The following is a 23,217-nucleotide window of genomic DNA, read 5'->3' as shown; positions in this document are numbered from 1 at the left end:
AGTTGAAGAAACTGAGATACTATGAACCAACCAAGGTTTTTTTGGCTGTATAACTCATGCTTTTTCCCCATAGGTGTAGTGGAGAGCATAAAAATTAAAAACTCGTTAGGTTTTATGGCGATTTTTATGTTATTTTCTTAGCATTTCTGAGAGGAATATCTGTATTTATACCACGTTTTCGAAGCAAATTTTATACTTCATTCAAAAAGAAGGGTGAAAAATATCTGATTTGTATTTTATTAGATGGCAATTTGTTATTTTAAATGAAGTTATATATTAAATTAGTTGCAATTTACTTTTGAATAACTGGCATTACAGTAAGTTTTGTTTAGCATTTGGGAATTTTGGTGGTGAATACAGAATAACCTTTATAAGACCCTGAATTACAAGATCTTTATAAGACCCTTAATTACATTAAAATAATCTGTTGGCTTATAACTTCAGAGATCAATTTTCTCAAGGTCTTTTTGTCCTCTGGTGTTAAAACATAGCCACTGGCTATACTCCTTGGGAAGCAGAGAGGTAGTAATTTCTCAGACTGAAAGTGGGTTGAATTGTGGTGTTAAGAGCATTGTAATGAGCAGAAGAGATCAATATTTCTAAACAAACCTAGGTTCAGAATACTTCACAGCCATTTATTAGCTTCTTCATGATCTTGGGCACAAGGCACTTTCATCATCTGTAAAATAAAGGTGAAAACACTTAAGTTGCACAATTACATATAATAAAGATCTGTTGAATGAATGAATTATGCATATTAGAAGTAATAAATATGTTACCTACCACTGTATATAGTGTGTTATCCCTAAATGATAACTTATTATTTTAATTATATCTTTATGGAAAGTTGACTGTGTTTCTTTATAAAGTATTGGTTTTTGTTATTGAGTGGTAGAGTTCATTATATATTCTGGATATCAGATTCCTATCAGATATCTTGATTTGCAAATATTTTCTCCCGTTCCTTGAGTTGCTTTTTCACTCTGTCAGTAACGCCCTTTGATGCACCAAAGTTTTAAATTTTTTTTTTTTTTTTTGCGGTATGTGGGCCTCTCACTGTTGTGGCCTCTCCCGCTGCACGGAGCACAGGCTCCGGACGCGCAGGCTCAACGGCCATGGCTCACAGGCCCAGCCACTCCGCGGCATGCGGGATCTTCCTGGACTGGGGCACGAACCTGCATCCCCTGCATCGGCAGGTGGACTCTCAACCACTGCGCCACCAGGGAAGCCCCAAAGTTTTAAATCTTGATGAAGTTCAACTTACCTGTTTTTTCTTTTGTTGTCTGTGCTTTTCGTGTCACATCTAAGAAAGCACTGGCAGATCAAATGTCATGAAGCATTTTCCCTATGTTTTTTCTAAGAGTTTTATAGTTTTAGCACTTACATTTAGGTGTTTGATCCACTTCAGTTAATTTTTGTATATGGTGTAAGGTAAGAGTCTAGTTTCATTCTTTTATTCTTTTCAATGTGGATATCTAGTTTTCCCAACACCATTTTTTTTTTTTTAATTTGGTTGCACTGGGTCTTAGTTGCAGCAGGTGGGCTCCTTAGTTGTGGCATGCGAACTCTTAGTTGCAACATGCATGTGAGATCTAGTTCCCTGACCAGGGATCGAACCCAGCCCCCCTGCATTCGGAGTGCAGAGTCTTAATCACTGCACCACCAGGGAAGACCCTCAACACCATTTGTTGAAAAGACTTTTTTTGCCATTGAATTGTCTTGGCACCCATGTCAAAAATCATTTGACTATCTATATATGTGAGAGTTTATTTCTGTGTTCTCTGTTTTATTCTCTTCTTTGTGTCATTATTTATACTACTATCACACTGTTTTGATTACTGTAGCTTTGTAGTAAATTTTGAAACCATCAAATATGAATCTTCCAACTTTGTTCTTTGTCAAGATTATTTTGGCTGTTTGGGATCCCTTGAGATTCCTTATGAATGAATTTAAGGATGGATTTTTCTGTTTCTGAAAAAAAAAGTCTTTGGGGCTTTGATAGGGATCGCACTGGATCTGAAGATCACTTTGGGTAATATTGACATCTTAACAATGCTAAGTCTTCTGATCCACGGACATGGCATTTCTTCTTGAAATTTTTTTTGTCAATCTTCTGTTGTCTTCAGTGTACAAGTCTGTCATTTTCTGAGTTAATTTAATTCCTAAGTATTTTATTCTTCTTCATGCTATTGTAAATGGAATTGTCTTCTTTCATTTTTTGGCTTGTTCATTTTTTTTTTTAACTTTTTTTTTTTTTTTGGCTGCACCGCATGGCATGTGAGATCTTAGTTCCCCCACCAGGGATCGAACCCACACTCACTGCAGTGGAAGCATGGAGTCTTAACCACTGGACAACCAGGGAAGTCCTTGTTCATTATTATTAAAAATTTTTTTATTGAAGTATACTTAATTTACAATATTACATTAATTTTAGGTGTATAGCATAATGAATCAGTATTTTTACAGATTATACTCCATTAAAAGTTATTATAAGGTAGTGGCTATGATTCCCTGTGCTATGCAATATATCCTTATTGCTTATCTAATTTATACATAGTAGTTTGTATCGCTTAATCCTGTACCCCTAATTTTCCCCTCCCTCTCTCCTTTTCTCCTTTGGTAAGCACTAGTTTGTTTTTTGCATCTGTTAGATCTGTTTCTGTTTTGCATGTACACTCATTTGTATTATTTTTTAGGCTCCACATATAAGCCGTATGATACAGTATTTGCCTTTCTCTGTCTGACTTACCTTACTTTTGGCTTGTTCATTCTTAGTGTATAGAAATACAAGTGATTTTTGCGTGTTGACTTTGTATCCTGCAACCTTGCTGAATTTCCTTATTAGTTCTTACGTTGTGTGTGTGTGTGTGTGTGTGTGTGTGTGTGTGTGTGCAATCTTTAGGGTTTTGTACGTGCCATCTCTGAACAGAGATAATTTTACTTCTCAATTTCCAATTTGAATGCCTTTTATTTGGTTTCCTTGCCTATTTGCTCTGGCTAAACTTCCAAAACTGAGTTTGAATACAAGTGGCAAAAGTGCATGTTCTTGTCTTGTTCCTGTCTGAGACGAAAAGCTTTCTGTCTTTCACTGTTACATATGATGTTAGTTTCGGATTTTTTATATGTGGCCCTTATTATGTTGAGGTACTTTCCTTCTATTCTAAGTTTGTTTAGTGTATTTATCATGTAAGCATGTTGAATTTTGTTGTGCTTTTTCTGTATCAGTGATCATGTGGATCTTTTTTCATTCATTTAATGTTGTGTATTACATTGACTGAGTTTCCTTTGTTGAACCATCCTTGCATTCAAGGAAAAAAATCCCACTTGGTTATAATATATAATCCTTTTTATGTGTTGCTGAATTTGGTTTGCTAGTATTTTGTTGAGGATTTTTTGCATCAGTGTTCAAAAGGGATATTGGTCTCTAGTTTTCTTGTATTTGTCTGGCTTTGGTATCAGCAATGCTGGCCTCATAGAGTGAGTTAGGAAATATTCCTTCCCTTTCAGTTTTTTGGAAGAGTTTAAGATTTGGTGTTCTTAAATGTTTGGTAGGGACTTCCCTGGCAATCCAGTGGTTAAGACTCTGCGCTTCCACTGCAGGCAGCATGGGTTTGATCCCTGGTCGGGAACTAAGATCCCATATACCACACAGCATGGCCAAAACATAAAAAATGTTTGGTAGAATTTACCAGTGATGCCCTCTGATTTGGAGCTTTTCTTTGTTAGGAGGTTTTTGATTACTGATTCAATCTGTTTGCTATAGATGTATTCAGATTTTCTATTTCTTCCTGATTCAGACTTGGTAGGTTTTGTGTTTCTAGGAATCGGTACATTTCATCTAGGTGGGTCACAATTTTTCTAAATCAAAACAGAATTAATTGAAAAACTCAGATTAGGATATTGAGTCTTAAATCAGTGCTTCCTTTGACAAAACAAATCAGAAGGTGGTTATAGGATGTCAACTAACAATGTGTCTTTGCTATATAATGCATTCATTACATTTTCAATATATAAAAGGGCAAAAGAAATGTTTAAGTGGGTTATTAACAGTGGAGAAATATTTAAATTTATATTAAGAAGTAGAAATTAAAATTATGCCTAAATAGCAAAAAACCAGAAAATGTTGATAATACACAATGAAGGTGATGTTAAGTTGAAATCAGCATGATTATATTCAAAAAGCTATATGTATCAATTCTTAGAGTTATTAATTCCTTTTGGGGGAAATAATTCCGAAGAACGAGGTTTGTAATCAAAAAGATGGTCATTTTAGTGTTACTTTTTTGTTTTTAATTTTTAAATTTTATTTAATTAATTTTTTTGGCTGTGTTGGGTCTGTGTTGCTGCATAAGGGCTTTCTCTAGTTGTGACGAGTCGGGGCTACTCCTTTTTTTGCGGTTCGTGGGCCTCTCACTGTTGTGGCCTCTCCCGTTGCAGAGCACAGGCTCCGGACACGCAGGCTCAGCGGCCATGGCTCATGGGCCCAGCCGCCCCGCGGCATGTGGGATCTTCCCGGACCGGGGCACGAACCTGTGTCCCCTGCATTGGCAGGCAGACTCTCAACCACTGCGCCACCAGGGAAGCCCCAGGGCTACTCTTCATTGCGGTGCGCAGTCTTCTCATTGTGGTGGCTTCCCTTGTTGCGGAGCACGGGCTCTAGGCATGCGGGCTTCCATAGTTGTGGCTCGCAGGCTCTAGAGCACAGGCTCAGTAGTTGTGGCACACGGGCTTAGCTGCTCCGTGGCATGTGGACTCTTCCCAGACCAGGGATCGAACCTGTGTCCTGTGCATTGGCAGGCAGATTCTTATCCACTGCACCACCAGGGAAGCCCTAGTGTTACTTAAAATAGCAAATAAATTTGAAATAATTTCTGTACAAAATTGGATAGTGATAAGTTAAATATAATAATGTAATTTGATTCCACCATTAAAAATTTTTATAAAGCTGTATGGAAAATGCTTATGATGATGTATGAGTAAAATAAAATGCAAACTCATAGTTATACTTTGTTTTTAATTATAAAGATTATTCTTGGGCATACAAATAAGTATATCTAAGAGGAATGTGTAAAACTGAAAATGGATCATTTTGTTTGGTGGAATTTTGGATAATTATTCTGTTTTCCTCTCTGTTTTTAATTCTTAGAGTGGTTCTTAATATTGATTCAATTAAAAACAAGTCAGGATCTGTAAAATAATCTTGCCCAAAAAAGTCAAACTCAAGTCTGATCAAATGTCTAGATTTTGCAATCAATTTTAGGAAATACAGAGAGAAACTCACGTTAAACAACACCACAAGAAGGCAATCAATGAAATCCAGATTGTGGGAAAGTACAGGACAAATGACTCAATTTCTTCAATAAAATCTTTGTGGTTGTTTTTTTTTTTAAAAACACTGTATCATACACTATTTTAAAATTTTTAAAAATCTTTTTAATTATTATTATTTTTTTTGGCCATGTGGCTTGTGGGATCTCAGTTCCCTGACCAGGGGTTGAACATGGGCCACAGCAGTGAAAGCCCGGAATCCTAACCACTAGGCCACCAGAGAACTCCCTTCAGTAAAATATTTTTGAAGGAGAACCTATATATTAAAAGAGACTTGAGACAAATTCACCAGTCATAAAGTGTGGACCTTATTTGATTCTTGATTCAAGTATAACATTAAAAAACTAAATAAAATTAAAAATTTAAATATATTCATAAAAGCTTAATAAAAACACTATATTAAAAATATAAGACTCATACAGCATTGAATGCATATATTAGAAAAGAAAGATCTGAAGTCAGTCATCTAAGTGTCCACCTTAATAAACTAGAAAAAGAAGAGCAAATTAAATCCAAAATAATCAGAAGAAAAGAAATATTAAAAATTAGAGTAGAAATCAATGAAATTGAAAACAGGAGGTCAGTAGAGAAAAATCAGTGAAACCAAAAGCTGGTCTTTGAAAAGAGCAATAAAATTAATAAGCCTCTAGACAGGCTCATTAAGAAAAAAGAGTGGACACAAGTTACTAATATCAGAAATGAAAGAAGGAACATCATTACACATTCCATTAAAAGGGTAATAGAGGAATACTGTGCACAAGTCTATGTCCACAAAGTTGGTAACCCAGAAGAAATGGACCAATCCCTTGAAAGACACAATTTGCCAAAACTCACACAAGAAGCAGTAGACAATGTGAATAGGCTTATGTCTATTAAAGAAATTGGGTCGGTAATTAATAACCTTCCAAATCAGAAAGCACCAAGCCCAGGTGGGTTCACTGCTGAATCCAAACATTTGAGGAAGAAATTATACCACTCCTCCATAATCTCTTTTAGAAGATAGAACCAGAGGGAATACTTCCACACTCATTCTGTGAAGCCGGCATTCCTCTAATAACAAAACTAGACAAAGACATTACAAGAAAACTATGGACCAATATCTTTCATGAACATAGATGCAAAAATCCTCAACAAAATATTAGCAAATTGAATCCAACAGTGTATAAAAATAATCATATACCATGACCGAGTGGGATTTATCCTAGTTATGCAAGGCTAGTTTAACATTAGTAAATTAATTAATTTTAATCCATCACATCAATAAGCTAAAGAAGAAAAATCATGTGATCATCAACAGATGCAGGAAAAACCATTTGACAGAATGTAACACCCATTCATTATAAAAACTCTTAGTAGATAAGGAAGAGAGAGGAACTTCCTCAACATGATAAAGAACATCTACAAAAAACTGACAGCTGATATAATAAATAATGTGAAACTTGAAGCATTCCCACGAAGATCGTGAATGGGGCAAGATGTGCCCTCTCACCACTGCTTTTCAACATTTGTACTGGAAGTCCTAGCTCAGGCAATAAGACAGGAAAAGGAAATAAAAGGTATGCAGACTGGGGAGAAAGAAATAAACCCGTGTCTTTGTTCACAGCATAATCATCTATGTAGAAAATCTGAAAACATTGACAAAAAAACCCCTTCTGGAACCAATAAGTGATTACAGCAAGGGTGCCAGATAATAAGGTTAATATGCAAAAGTCAGTTGCTTTCCTATATACCAGCAATGAATAATTAGAAATCGAAATTAAAAACATGATATCATTGATGTTAGCACCCCCAAGAGTAAATACTTAGGTATAAATCTAACAAAATATGTTGTATGTACAAGATTTATGTAAGGAAAACTACAGAACTCTCATGAGAGATACTCCATGTTCATGGATTGGAATACGCAATATTGTCAAGATGTCAGTTCTATAGATTGATCTATAGATTCAGTGCAATCCCAATCCCAACCAAAATTCCAGCAAGTTATTTAGTGTATATCCACAGACTGAATCTAATGTTTGTATATAGAGACTAAAAATCCAGTGTAGGCAACACAGTATTGAAGAAGAATAAAGTTGGAAGACTGGCACCACCAGACTTCAAGACTTACTATAATGCTGTAGTAAGCAAGACAGTTTGGCATTGGCAAAAGAATAGACAGACAGATCAGTGGAACAGAAGAGAGATCCCAGGAAAAGGCCCACAGAAATATAGTTGACTTACCTTTGACAAAGGAACAGAGGCAATACAATGGGCAAACTGGGCATCTGCATGCAACAGATTGAGTCTAGATGCAGATCTTACACCTTACACAAAAATTTACTCAAAATAGCTCACAGACCTAAATGTAAAATGCAAAAATAAGAAGATAATGTAGGAGAAAATCTGGATGACCTTGGATTTGGTGATGAGTTTTTAGATGCCAAAAGCTCAATCCATGATAAGAATTGATAAGCTGGACTTCATTAAAATTAAAAACTTCTGTGAAATAACTTGTGAAGAGAATGAAAAGACAAACCAAAGACTGGGGAAAAATATTTGCAAAAGACATTTCCAATAAAGAAGTGTTATCCAAAATATACAGAGAACTCAATAAGAAAACAAACAACTCAATTTAAAAGTGGGCCAAAGACCTTAACAGACACCCCATGAAAGAAGATATACGATGGCAAATAAGCACATGAATAGTTGCCCACGTCATAAGAGTAATGCAAATTAAGACAACAACTACTACACACTTATTAGAATGGTCAAAATCCAGAATGCTGACATCACCAAATGATGGTGAGGATGTGGAGCAACAGGAACTCTCATTTATTGCTGGTGGGAATGCAAAATGGTACAGCCACTTTGGAAGACAGTTTGGCAGTTTCTTACAAAGAGAAACATAGGCTTACCATACAGTCTGGCAATCATCCTCCTAGGTATTTATATAAATGAGTTGAAAACTTATATGTTCACACAAAAACCTGTACGTGAATGTTTATAGCAGCTTTATTCACAATTGCCAAAATTTGAAAGGAACCAAGATGTCCTTCAGGAGGAGAATGGATAAACTGTGGTACATCCAGAAAAAGGAATATTCAGTGCTAAAAAGAAATGAGCTTATCAAGCCTTAAAAAGAAATGGAGGAATCTTAAATGCATATTATTAAGTGAATGAAGCCAATCCGAAAGGGCTATATACTGTATGATTCCAACTATATTACATTCTGGAAAAGGCAAAACTATGGAGACAAAAAGATTGGTGATTTACAGGGGTTAGTGGAGAGGGAAGGATAAATAGGCAGAGCACAGATATTTAGGGGAGTGAAAGTACTCTGTATGATACTATAATGGTGCATAAAAGTCATTATACATTTATCCAAACGCATAAAATGTATAAGACCGAGAGTAAACCCTCATGTAACTATGGACTTTAGGTGATAATGATGTATCAGTGTAGATTGATTGATTGTAAAAAATGTACCATTCTGGTGGGGGATGCTGATAATGGCAGAGGCTAGGCACGTAGCCGGGGTAGGGGGTATATGGAAAATCTCTGTACCTTCAGCTTAATTTTGCTGTGAACCCCAAACTGCTCTAAAAAATAAAGTCTATTAAAAATATATATGTGACTTTTTAAAATGTTGATACTGCTTGGATATTTGATATTAAGAAATTGTTCATTTTTAAGGTGTGTGGTTTTGTTATGTTAAAATAGTCCCTATGTTTCAGAGATTATATATTGAAATATTTAAAGATTAAATGATACCTGAAATGTATTTCAGAATGATTAAATGGGGGAGAAGTGGGTGAGGATTGACTTTGATAACGGTCTCACCTGGGTAATGGGCACTTGGGGTTTTGTTATGCTGTTATGTATACTTTTATATGATTGAAAATTTCTATAATAAAAAATTTTTTAAATCAAGAATGACCAGAGTATGGTTACAAAAATAGGGATATGTTTTAATTGCTTGCCTTTTTACAAATTAGCACTTTTAACCCACGTATTACTCTTATAATGCATTATAAGTGTGTTATTTACAAGGTAATAACAGGATATATAAAAAATTAATTCAGAGTATAGTAAAGGATATGAATCTGATAACTTCATACAAGTTTAAGGTTTTATGTTGAATCTTATTTTCTTACAACTCTTTCTGTTTATATAGCCTCACTTGGAAATAAAGTTTGAAGGTTTGGTCAGGGACCCTTTGGAGCCAGATACACTCTTAAAATGACTCTGATAATTATTGTTTTCAATTAATAACAGCAAAGTTGCAGCAGGTGTTTAGACAGAAGCAGGGTTCGAATCTGATTGAACTGCTTTAGTTCTTATTACATTGATTTTGGTATTTGTTAATATGCAAGGGTAAAGTACTCTTTTGCACTTAAGAATTTTTACAAGTTATTACTGTCACTGGTCTTTGTGAGTGGCTGGATATTGGTCAGTCACAAGCACTTTCCTCTCCTGGTTTTTGTTCTTGCAAGGCAGTTATTTCTGTCATAATTACAGGGCTTTTTGAAGACTTGGGACATCATTCTTTCTACTTTCTAATTTGGAAAGAAATAAGTGAGCATTTGATGATTTGAATTTTCAAGAATTGCAGTGGAGTGTTATTCACATTTGTAAGGGGGTATAAATAGGCACAAAAAAAGGTACTGAATATGAAGCTTGTGCATAAATTTTGTAGTAGGGTTTGTTATGTGGAAAGCCATGAGTGGGAAATTTTAAAAGGAAAGGGATGTAAGGGCACCATCATATATTTAGTACCTATAATGTGCTACATTTTACATGGGTTATCTCATTTAATCTTCATAAAAACCTTACATGGAGGATATTAATATTTCAGTTTTACATATGAGGAAAAACTGAGGCTCAGAGATTTTAAATTATTCCCATAAAATTATTTGGCTAGTGAATGATAAAGTTGAGATTGGAACCCAGAAGTGCCACATTAAAGAAAATTACACACAAACGGAACATTTTAACCAATATTTCGCTGGAATATTATATAGCATATGTATTATAAATCATCATAATTTGTCTCTTTACAGTTAGTTGGATCATACAGATCCTGTCATTTAAGATCATTCATAGCCATTTGGCCTATAAAACTTGAGGTCACTATTATTAATAAACTGCTTAAAATGTGTTTGTCACTGTTGAAGTTGTGAACTTGAGCATGTATGATACAGCCCTTCCTTGATAAGTGCACATTAATGTTTGTTTCTCCATTCATATATTCGTTTGTGCAATCATTTTACTAATCCAGGAAGCAATAAGCATTTATCGAGTACCTATGTTATTTCAGGCACTGTGATATCAGTATTAACAATACTTTCATTCATTGTTCCATGGAATTTACATTGTAGTTTGGGAAAATGGAGAATAAGTTAGATAAATGCAATAGATTGTGTTAGTTATGATAATGAAGGTATATGGTCTGATACTTCAGCAATATAAGAAGTTCACATGTACAAATATATAATTCTCTTCATTTCTAGAACTGACTTTACTCATCTGAGCCTATAGCTCAGAGAACTAAGGAAGATACTTAGATGATGTTTGGAATGTGGTGGGTTATTTCTGGTGGTCATAATGACTAGGGTCACTAATGGCATTTAGTAATCTGGGACGAGGACTGCTAAATGTCCTGTGTTAAACAGGACAATGCTGCCCAGTGAAGAATTGGCCCACCCAAAATGTCAAGACTGCCTTTGTTGAGAAACACTGACTGACCTGGCTCATGGCAGACAATTTCATCTTGGTCTTCTAGGCAAATCCAATATTATCCAGTAATTTAAAATCCAGGATTATTAACCCTTTCTCAGTCGGTTCATATCTCTTAGATTCTGTCCATCTTTTCCATGGTACTAATTCTAATGACCTGAGGGTCTTATTATATCATAATCTTTGTCTTTTTGAGAATGAGGGTCAGTGTTTCCAGGTCTCTCTTTCATTTTACATTGTAGTACACTATCTATTGATATGTCAGTCATAGGCACTGTCCAGTAGTTTTGTGCTGTTATGTTACACTCAATTTCATGTAGTTCTGTGGCATGGGTAATCCCACAGAAATGTAAACCTTTGCCTGTCTGCCATTTCTTTGCCATTCCAGGTAGTCTCTTGGCAAGTTATCCACTTTTCTAACTACTGTGTCTTTCTCTAAGCCCATTGGAAGTGTAAAGGATTCCCTCAACACTGTTCATAAGCCTGTGGGATATTGGCAAGGATGGGTATTCTTGGTTCCTTCTGTTTAACTGCATTCTGCTGCACCCTAGCTCGTGCTTTTAAAAAGGTATCTTTGTTTTTGGGGTTTTTTTCATTCTTTTTTGATGTTGTTTTCCCAAAGCACGAGTCCTCTACTTCTGAAAGTTCACAACTGTGCTAGTTTGCTAGGGCTGCTGCAAGAAAATACCACTAACTGGGTGGCTTAAACAAAGGGAATTTATTGTGTCACAATTCCAGAGGCTAGAAGGCTGAGATGGAGGTGGTGATAGGGTTGGTTTCTTCTGAGGACTGTGAGGAAGAGATCTGTTCCGTGTCTCTCTCCTTGGTTTATAGATGGTTGTCTTTATGTTCGCATGGTATTCTCCCTGTAAGCATGCTGTGTCCAAATTGCCCATTTTATAAGTTCACCAGTCCTCGTGGATTAGGATCCCACCCTAATGACTTCATCTTAACTTGTATATCTCTGTAGAGGCCCTATCGCCAAATGATGTCATATTCTGAAGTAATAAGCATTAAGACTTCTTATGTATTTGGGGGAGATACAATTCAACCCATGGCACCAATTAATATTCTTTTTTCCTCTATTTTTTTTAATACAGAAGAAGCTCTACTCAAAGTTAAAAGATCCCAATCCAACACCTAAAAAGTTTATGTAAAGTAAAAGGAGAGAAAGAAAAAGCCCCTATTTCCATCCAACTCTCATCCCCAACTTGACTGTTACTTTTCCATGACAGTCAGTACATAAAGACTATCTCATTTTTAAAATTTATTTATTTTTAAAATTTATTTTTGGCTGCGTTGGGTCTTCGTTGCTGTGCGCTGGCTTTCTCTAGTTGTGGTGAGCGGGGGCTACTCTTCGTTGCGGTGTGCGGCTTCTCATTGCGGTGGCTTCTCTTGTTGCAGAGCAGGGGCTCTAGGCGCATGGGCTTCAGTAGTTGTGGCTCATGGGCTCTAGAGTGCAGGCTCAGTAGTGTGGCACACGTGCTTAGTTGCTCCGCGGCATGTGGGATCTTCCCCGACCAGGGCTCGAACCTGTGTCCCCTGCATTGGCAGGCGGATTCTTAACCACTGCACCACCAGTGAAGCCCCTATCTCATTCTTTTTAACAGCATGAATTGCATTAGGTTTTATGGTTATACTGCGGTTTAACCATTCCTCTTCTTCCTGATGAACATTCAGGTTGTTTTCAACTTTCGGCTATTACAAAGTATACAGAGATAATTCTTGTATACACCTCTTTGCATATGTGGGTTTTTTTGGTAGGATAAATTTTTTAAATTGCATGTACTGAGTCCAAGGAAATGAACACTTAAAAATTCTAAAGATATTGTTAACTTAGCCTACCAATTTATGCTACCATCAGCAGGATATGGGAGAAGGTTCCTCTTTTCTCTAAGCCCTCTCCACCACTGAATGATGTCAGTTTTAAAAAAAACCAAAAATACTTTGCCTGTACCATAGAATAAGAATATCTCATTCTTTAATTTTTATTTTGTCACTAGTGATACTTAGTATCTCTTTATTTATTGGCTATTTTATTTAATTTTCTGTGAATTTATCTCTGTGAATTCTCTGCCTGTTTTTCCTTGGAGGTACTTGTATTTTTCTTATTACTTTATTGAAGCTCTTTATATGTTATGGATTTTAGCCCTTTGTCCATTATATGTAGCACAAATATTTTATCCAGTGCGATATTTTATTTTTTATGCTATTGTAAATGGAATTGTTTTTGTAATTTCCTTTTTAGATTGTTCATTATTAGTATGTATAGAAATACAACTGATTTTTGTTTATTGACTTTGTATCCTGCAACTTTGCTGAATTCATTTATTAGTTCTAACACATTTTTTTGTTGAATCTTTAGGGTTTTCCACGTACAAGATCACATAATCTGCAAACAGAGATAATTTTACTTCTTCCTTTCCAATTCGAATGCCTTTTATTATTATTATTTTTCTTGCCTAATTACTCTGACTAGAATTTCCAGTACCATGTTGAATAGAAGAGGTGAAGGCAGGCATCCTTGCCTTGTTCCTGATCTCAGAGGAAAAGCTTTCAGTATTTTACCTTTGAGTATGATGTTTGCTGTGGGTTTTTCATATGTGGCTTTTACTATGATGTGGTAGTTTCCTTCTACTTGTAGTTTTTTTTATTGTTTTTATTATGAAAGAGTGCATTTTGTCAAATGCTTTTTCTGCGTCAATTGATATGATCACATGTTTTTTCCCCTTCATCCTGTTAATGTGTATTATATTGATTTTTTTCTTTTTTAAAAATCTATTTATTTTACTTGTTTATCTTTGGCTATGTTGGGTCTTCATTGCTGCGCGCGGGCTTTCTCCAGCTGCGGCGAGCACGGGCCACTCTCTGTTGAGGTGCTTAGGCTTCCCGTTACAGTGGCCTCTCCTGTTGCAGAGCACAGGCTCTAGGCGCGTGGACCTCAGTAGTTGTGGCACATGGGCTCAGCAGTTGTGGCTCGTGGGCTCTAGAGCGCAGGCTCAGTAGTTGTGGCGCACGGGCTTAGTTGCTCCGTGGCATGTGGGATCTTCCCAGACCAAGGATCAAACATGTGTCCCCTGCATTGGCAGGTGGATTCCCAACCACTGCGCCACCAGAGAAGCCCTCTATTGATTTTTTATGTTGAACCATCCCAAATTTATTCTTGGTCCCTTCTATTTTTCCCCCACGTTGCAGCCATGCAGATCTGATCATGTCTTTTTCTTTGATTAAAACATTTAAGTGATTTCCCATTGCTCTGTTAAAAAGACCAAAACTGTTAATACAACCTAGAGAACCTTTGCTTGGTCTGGCCTCGTCTCATTGCATGCATCCCTTAACTCTCAGGGTCTCTAGCCACATTAACCCTTTTTAGTTTCTTGAAAGAGCCATGTTCTAACTCTGATGGCACCCTGGTACATGGTATTTCTTCTGCTTACTCTTGTTTCTCTCCTTGGTACCATTTTATGCATAGAAAACTTACCCATACTTCAGATTTTATCTCTGTCATTTCCTAAATAAAATCTTCCCTGACCCTGCCAATCTAGGTAAAACCTAGATTACATGATCTTATTTTACCATGTACTTCTTTTGAAGCAAGTAATTTTACACTCACTTGTGTTATTATTTGATTTTAGATTATAACCTCTGTAGACTGTAAATTCCACAAAAGCAAGGGCCATATCTGTTCTGTTCACTGCTACACCCAATAGGGTAGCCCAGTGCCCAGTACATAATCAAAGCTCAAATATTTGTGGAATAAGTGAGTGAATGAAGGCTTCTTGGTTTTACTTCTTGATTAGAAAGGTTATTGAAGGATTTCAATATTAACAATTCAATTTAATTTTTAGGAAGTTCTATCATTTGGCATTTGTGTGAAAGATAATTGGACAGACACATCTGAAGGTTAGGAGGACAGATAATAGATTTTGATGATCTTCTAGGCCTCATATAATAAAGGCTTGAATAAAGGCAGCAGCATAGGATGGAGAGGAAGAGGTGGGGTTTGGGGAGAACCATTTAAGAGAGAGAACAACAGGACTTAGTGACTGACTGGATGTGGTCATAGTGATGGAGAAGGAAAAATCAAAGTCTCAAAATGATACATGAATAGTATGAGACAGCATTACATAGTGGTTAAGAACAGAGCCTTTGGAGACTTTTTATGTAACCTACTAGCTGTATGACAGAGCAGTTTTTCTTGACCTTTGTTTATTTAACTCTGTTAATTATAAATGAGTGCCTTCATAGAATTTATGAGGCTGAATAGGATAATACATGTATGTAAAGTGCCTAGTATTCATACAGTTTGCTGTGAACTTGAGCAAGTCTTTTAACCATCCAAATTTAGTTTCCTCTGATAGAAAATAAGGATAATATATCCCCTGTTCTCCCTGTAGCACAGAGTTACTTTGAAAATGTGAAGCCTCTGAAAAATGTAAATGTTAGCTAGGTATATTAATTACATCTAGTAGAAGAAGAGATAGATGATTGCTCTCACTTTGTCTTTAATAGGACCTCATCTCTTGTTTCATCTTTGTAAGATATAGGATACATACTGTCCATAAAAACTGGATTAATAAAATTTACACTACTGGGAACACCTTTCTGCCTGTATGGAGCTCTCTGTGATAAGGGACTAATGAGTTCTCAAGAAGATAAATCTTAACAGGGAGCTAAGGCGATCCTTGTTGCCTGGTATGGAAGGAAGAAGAAAGTAAGATTGTCGGGAACTGACCCTGGAAAGTGGAAATAAGGTGCTGGAAATTGGCATGGCCAATTTTTGGTTGTCTGCTCTGATTCCCTGTAGCTGGGGCTGTGCATATTTTTATGATTGAGTTGTGTATTTTGATCTTTCCTGGCCTTCATAGCAAACCAGTGAAAGCAGATGGTATGATTATTATTCTGCACATAAGGACAGTAAAAAAAAACCGAAGTTAAAGCCCAGAATTCCCAGTCTTTGTTTATTTCACCTGCTATATTGCCTCTTCAAACAGAAATAGCAGATGTTACTGTTCTAAACGCCCTGTTATGTGATATTGAGTACAGGAATTTTGCCTAAGGGCAGCTTAGATATTTTTCCCCTGCTATGTATTTGGTGTGTAATCTTGGCTGAGATTTTTGTTCTCAGCCAGCAATTTCACTTTCCTTATTTTTGACAGACATGTTAATCTCTTTCTTGCTTTTGAATTGGGTCTTGTACCCAGCTTCCTCAATTGCATTTTCCTTTGAAGTTTTTAGTGTTGTATTAGTACTGTTCCCTGTCTCTCAGTGTTGGTCAGTATTGGTTTACTTCCTTTATACTGTGATCCTAAGTAAATTTAGTATATTCTTTTTCCTGCAGGTTTTCTGTGCTTCCTGCTGTAGCTTGAAATGTAAACTGTTATACATGGATAGAAAGGAAGCTAGAGTATGTGTAATCTGCCATTCAGTGCTAATGAATGGTAAGTATTAAAACAGGTTGAATTCACAGTTATTGAGACGGAACAAGAGAATTCCAATGAAGAGACTACTGTTTTTTCCTTCCTTGCTCTACAAGTTGCTCACCTTCTCAAATGTCATAACTTTACCTGAAAATTTTAAAAATACCTTAGCATTTCAGAATTCCTGTGCCTAATTTAATGAATAAATGCTAAAGTCAGGTAAGTTTTGTAGGAAAAAAGGAAATTCTTGTGGAAATCTGGTGCTCTGTGGCTGTTAATGTTCTTGTGAAATGACTGGACTGGGAGTGGGGAGGGGGCTATTGACCACTGAGATGATTAAATATTAAAATTGGGCTGATGTTTTCCTTTTAAGGGAAGCTTTCTCTTTCTAGGGAATATCTTAATAATTTAGAACACATTCTTATTGACACTTTGGTTCACTCATCTTGTTAAAAATAAATATTTTAGCATCTCGAATCAAATAGAAAATTGCATTTTTTCTGTCACTTATCATCTTAATACTACTTAGATTTGTCATAAGAGTAATAGTTTTTAATTTACTTATGTGGTAAAAGAATATGGCCAGGAGAAGGTAAATATAGCTTAGCCAGTGTTCACCTTTTGCAGGACTGGAAATAAATCCAAGGGCATTTTAGTTAAAACAAAACTCCCCAAACAGACAACCCCCGCCCCCCAGAGTAGTCTTGTAAAGAGATACAATAAAATTGATTAGGCTGTATAGTATTTTCTCTTTGAGTGCATCTTTGTACAGTTGCCAGAACAGTTACTAATAGACATAAAATGTTGAACTTAGACACCACTGCTGCTTGTGCCAGGATAATGTGTCTCCTGGAGGCTGAAACTTATCTGCTCAAGGCCCCTCCTGCTCTGTGTGTCTGCATTGCTCATAGTGATGTTTTCCTGTTGCTTCCTTATTAACCTATTGCATGTCATTTAATCTGATCTGTTCTAATTTCCTATGGTCCACCCAATTTCCTCCCATTTCTGAATTCTTATAATTTTGATCAAATATGAATTCATTCTCTTTACTCTTAAGGGTCATTTTTCAGATGGTGGTTATTTCACTCAGTGATGATTTCATTTTTGGATATTCATCCACAGATAAGAGCATGCTGCTTAATTTCAATACCTGATACCTCTTTTATTTGTTGAGGTCTTCCAACTTGATGGCTTTTTTTTTTTTTTAACTTGGCATAGCTAAAGATGAAGGAAATGGCAGAGGATTCATATGGAATACTTACTTTTTATTAAGCCAAGGATGCCCTTAACAAGGGGATCCTAAAATAATCTACTTTTTGTGGTTTTTCCAACGTCTTTTCCTCTCGCATGGCTTAGCCTGGTCTTTTACTGAATATTTGATTTGATGCTTTTCAGTGTTCCCTATCCCTTTTCCCCTTTCTCCTTTTCTCTTCCTTCCCTCTTCCTGCCAGTGCTTTCAAAGGAACATAGCTGTTGTTTCTAGCTTTGTCCTGCAGTTTGGAGGCAATAAGTATTCAAAATCTTATGGATCATTCTTTGATGTAGAATGAGATTTTTAAAAAGATGCTCCAAAAATTGGGTGGTTTCTATTCCTGGGCATGTGATATTACCTGAACCCAGAAGATAAAATTTATATCTTTCATTTCTGTAGTATCTTTCATCCTATTTACTTTAAAAACAATAGTTGATATGTCAGTATTTAGTTAGTAAAATTATAGAGTATACAGAACCTTAACACATTTGTGATCATTCATATTGGTTGATGGCACTTATGTGATATTGGCACATTTTCATGTTCAAATGGGTCCTGTGCTTTTGAGACACACCAAAGATGTGAAATGGTTGTTTTTGATGGATACTTTTACACAGGGTAATGATTGCACAAAAGCAAAATTCACGGAAATGTTGAGATGTGTTCTCCTGAGCTTTAGGCTTCAGAATTTTTAAAATGAGATTTTACCTCAACTAAGAAGAGCCTAAAAACCTAGAAATGAATCAAAAGATATCATATAGTGGAGTTATGTTATTTTAGCCCCTGATTTTGATTTTTGACAGAATTTTATAAAATGCATTGAATATTAAACCTGCCCTACCCACCAGGAATGTCTAAATGCTATCCCAGTTGCAAGTCCTTAATAAATTTAATGTTGTTTTACTCCCTCTTAAGGGAGTATATGGTCCCCTTTAAAGAAGCCAGGGGCCTAGTCATTAACCTCAGACTGATCCGCTATCAGTTTATATCAGAAGTATCATGTAATTCTTATTTGTTGCTTCCAAATAGCTTACTTAACTACATGGTCTCCTTTATTGAATAAAATCACCTATCTCCTTAATACCTTCACTAGCTGGAAGAGAGACATACTATGAGTGTTAATTAGGAGGAACTACATTATTTATCCAGTATTGTGGAGGTCTTGATGTCCATATTTTGCAATCCATTCACATTGATTGTGTCTGTATTTGCTTTAGCTCAAGCCTGGGAGAACATGATGAGTGCCTCAAGCCAGAGCCCTAACCCTAACAATCCTGCTGAATACTGTTCTACTATCCCTCCCTTGCAGCAAGCTCAGGCCTCAGGAGCCCTGAGCTCTCCACCTCCCACTGTGATGGTACCTGTGGGAGTTTTAAAGCACCCTGGAGCAGAAGGTAGGGGATCATGTGCTATTCTCTCTCTTTTTCCTCACCAAGTTCCTCTGAAAAGGTGCTGATGTGATTTTACATCACAAGTCTTTAACACACTGCAGATAAGTCCCTTTGGGTGGTTCTTAAAGTGGAAGAACAAGGTGAGAAATGTGTTGAGACTATTTCTGGGCAAGTAAAGAAGAATATTGTGTTGCCTGATATTTTGGAGGCACCTCTAAAAATATGCCAGTACCCTCTCCAACTTAAGAATGGAGTAATTACTTTGCTTTTATTTGAAAAGAGTTGCAGAATTTGAAATCAGCCTGCAAAATCCTAGCGTCATGCCTACCATAGTGTTCTTTGCAGGAATTTAGTAAGTGATGAAAATAAGAATTCTTTTTTCTGACCAGCCCATTCTAGTATTGCCTTTTGGAATATATATTGCCATTTTCTCTTTTCATTTTTAATCTGTTCCTGTAAAAATATGAAAATACTGTGTTAGGTACACAGACATTTATAAAATCCAGAACTTTAATTCTGATTATATCATATGATAGGTAGAAAATCATAGGCTCAACTTATTTTAGTTTATTATATCTTTATGATTATGATATTGTCAGATGAAAGGCACTTTGTAAGTTCAGGGGATTATCAGTAGTAAAAATAACAAATATTTCCTTAAAATGATCTGTCAAGAAGTCTCCCCTGATAATTAAACTCTGTCTTCTTTCATTAATTTCGTATCTTTTTGTCTAGCAATATTCCTTTCCCCTTGTAAAATAGCCCTCCCCTTTTGAAGATCAAAAACTTCTATTGACATTATCATACTCTTCTGAGCTCAGGCTTTCGTTCTTAAAATCTTTATTCTCTTTACTTCATTTGTTGTTTTTGTTGTTCTTCCCTGGTCTCTCTTTGTTTTGGCCGTTTGAATTGATTTTCAAAACTGGATTTAAAGAGATCATTTCGTCAGACTCAGTTTTCCAGCTTTTCCCCATCCTTTTACTAAAATGCAGACTACTGCATTTCACTATCTGCACTGCCGGATCAGTCTTTTTCTTCTTCAGTTACACTTTAGCCAAAGATCTGGTCAGTTTGCTTCCCAATTCTTACATATCTGTGCCAACTCTTCTTTTATTAATTAATAATTCTTCAACATTCTTCAGGGCATCTTTTGCCTTTTAAAAATACCATATCACTTTTCTAGATATTTTATTCCTACAGAAACCTCATACTTTTAGGAGCTGTGGATGTCTATTTCTAGATATTTTTTCTGGGCTATTAGTTTATTTCCTAGGCACTTCAAACACCTTCCCTAGTTTCTCTGTTAGTGATATGGGACAGAGTATATGACATAATCATAGGCATATTTAATGCTTTAAAGCGAAGTGTTTTAAATCTTTACATATAAATTACAGAAGTAAGGAGTATATTTAAATGTGTATTTTTATTAATTTATAACCACTTTTATACAGTTACAATTATATTTAGAAGTATAAAATGCTAAATAGTGATTTCTTTGTACATCTGAGATTGGTGACCTTCTCTTCTTGATGTTAGAAACCCTATCAATGTCACAGTGTTACCTGTTTTATTTTTCTGGCTCCTCAAGTGGCTCAGCCCAGAGAGCAGAGGCGAGTTTGGTTTGCTGATGGGATCTTGCCTAATGGAGAAGTTGCTGATGCAGCCAAATTAACCATGAATGGAACTTCCTCTGCAGGAACCCTGGCTGTGTCACATGACCCAGTCAAGCCAGTAACTACCAGTCCCCTATCAGCAGAGGTAAGAAAACAAAACAGCAACTAAAGTTGAGTACTTACTTTACTCAGCACTGTTCTGCCTCTGTCTTGTCTTTTTCTAGGTTGACTGACCTTTCTTTGGAACGTCATAGACTTCAGATACAGCTTAGTGCATGTGTGTGTATGTGTGTGTGCATTCTTGTGTGTGTGTCTAGTGGTAAAATAAATGTGGCAAAACCAGTTGTTCTTGTTTGTTCTATATTTGGAAGTTTTTTCAGGAGAAAGATCCTTATAAAGGTTGTTCTCAGGTGAGCTCAGTCTACGTACTGTAGCTAGAGGCTGTGCTAGAGCGAATCCTGGTCCCTTGATACCTTGGTTTTCAAAGCATATTCCCCAGGTTCTGTGGTAGCTGCCAGGGAGTTGCCGTGGTGAGGAAGGGCCAGGAAATAGGAATGTGGCTGAGGAATCCTTCTATTCCTTTGTCTTCAACCCAAGCATCTCTACTTTTTTCTGGTCTGCCTGTTGTGTTTCCAAATAAGAATTTTTAAAAGGATTCTAAAGCTTAAAAATAAACCACTGACTTAATGGATGGTAGACTCATAATTTATGTAAGGAAACTAGCTCGTGCTGTGATGTCACATTTACTTTGTCTCTATAGGATACACTGGTCACAGTTTGGGGGCTAATTTTCAGAAGGGTCAAATACTAGCTACATTTTTTTGAGTCTGTGAAAGAATAGAGCCACCTAGGACCATAATTGGAAAGTATACATGTAGGATCGTTTATACAGTGGGTCCCTTTCTTATTGCTGTTTGCCCCATTGAATATGGTGGTCAAGATTATAATAAGGTGATTAGTTCCAACTAAGTATGTGTGTCTGGCTTTTTTTTAAAATAAAATAAGAAGATCAGAGTTTGGATAAAGTTTTTACTTTTGAAGTTTTCATGGTTACTGTTTATTTACATTTATGTTCAGTAATATTTTTCTAGAAATTTACATAATTTGCGGATTTGGTTATAATTGAAATTGTGCATTATTAAGATTAGATTTATTGACATACAGAGATAAATTTCCTGTTTGGTGAAGGTACATTAAACCATGTTACTGTCTTTAAATATGTCTAAGTCTGTTTTGGGGGATTTTTCTGTGGCCGCAGAAGACAGCAGCCAGAACTGTATGACTTGTTCTTCTTTGAATCTATACAATGACTTTGTCAAGAAAATTTCTTTTTTTCTCCAGTTGTTTATGTGGAAAAATTTCAAATCCACAGAAGAGTTGCAAGAATAGTACAGTGAACCCCCATATACTCTTCACCCATATTCACCAATTGTTGCCATTTTGCCACATTTACTTTACCCCTACACACACACACACACACACACACACACACACACACTGTTTTTTGAGGAACCATTTGAGGATTAGTTGCACTTTATCACTTAATACTTCAGCTCATGTTTCCTAAGAACAAGTGATTTTCTTACGTAAGTACAATATAATTATATGAGAAAGAAATTTAACATATAATTCTATGTATTATCAAATATATAGTCCATATTCAGATTTCCCCAATTGTCCCATGATGTTCTTTATTCTTTCATTTATACACGTGTGTGTGTGTCTGTGTGTATATATAAATTTTTTTATTAAAGTCTTTTTTAAAAAATTAGCATACCATCAAGGATCACAATTGCATTTAGTTCTCATGTTTCTTTGATTTTCTTTAATTTAGAACAGTTCTCTCACTTTTTTGTCTTCCACATCATTAACATTTTGGAAGCATTTAGGCCATGTTTGGCATAAAGTCCTTAATTTCTGTTTTCTGGGTTTTTCCTCATGATTTTAGTTTCAGATTAAATATTTTTGGCAAGAATAATACTACCATAAGTGATGGTCATTTCTTAGTGGAACACATCAAGAAGTATCTGTTTGATAATTGGTTAAATTGATGTCTCCTGTGTTTCTCCACTGCAAAAGTAGCTTTTTCTCTTTGCAATTAAGAAGTAAAGTGAGGGGTGATACTTTGAGACTCTGGGTATCCTGTTCCCCTACAATCTTTCAGTCAATGATTTTACTGTCCTTTATATATATATATATATATGTATATATCTACTTTTTAAAGATTTCTTTATTATTTATTTTTGACTGCTTCAGGTCTTAGTTGCAACACGTGCGGTCTTCGTTGAGGCATACAGGATCTTTCGTTGTGGCCCCTGCGCTCTTTGTTGTGGTGCGCGGGCTTCTCTCTAGTTGTGGTGTGTGGGCTCCAGGGCATGTGGGCTCTGTAGTTTTCGGCACACAGGCTCTCTAGTTGAGGCGCATGAGATCAGTAGTTGTGGTGCACAGGCTTAGTTGCCCCGCGGCATGTGGGATCTTAATTCTCTGACCAGGGA

At 36.1% G+C, this 23,217-nt stretch overlaps 1 protein-coding gene across 7 annotated transcripts in view; it reads left to right on the top strand.

The window, feature by feature from the left end:
* The window catches only part of ZFYVE9 (zinc finger FYVE-type containing 9), a 228,733-nt gene that overhangs the window by 129,779 nt on the left and 75,737 nt on the right, over positions 1-23,217 (top strand). For 5 of the 7 annotated variants that reach the window (XM_019937809.3, XM_033866747.2, XM_019937807.3 and 2 more), the window contains 3 exons: positions 16,388-16,487; positions 18,936-19,112; positions 20,698-20,867. The exons of 1 other annotated variant lie outside the window; for it this stretch is intronic. In XM_019937809.3, coding sequence (XP_019793368.1) covers positions 16,388-16,487; positions 18,936-19,112; positions 20,698-20,867 — 447 coding nt within the window. The remainder of the gene's footprint in view (positions 1-16,387; positions 16,488-18,935; positions 19,113-20,697; positions 20,868-23,217) is intronic. One more of the 7 variants, XM_019937810.3, reaches the window with a different exon arrangement.

The sequence above is a fragment of the Tursiops truncatus genome, chromosome 1 (genome assembly GCF_011762595.2).
Source record: "Tursiops truncatus isolate mTurTru1 chromosome 1, mTurTru1.mat.Y, whole genome shotgun sequence".
Classification (NCBI taxonomy): Eukaryota; Metazoa; Chordata; class Mammalia; order Artiodactyla; family Delphinidae; genus Tursiops; species Tursiops truncatus.
This window is presented reverse-complemented; position numbering and strand designations above follow the sequence as displayed.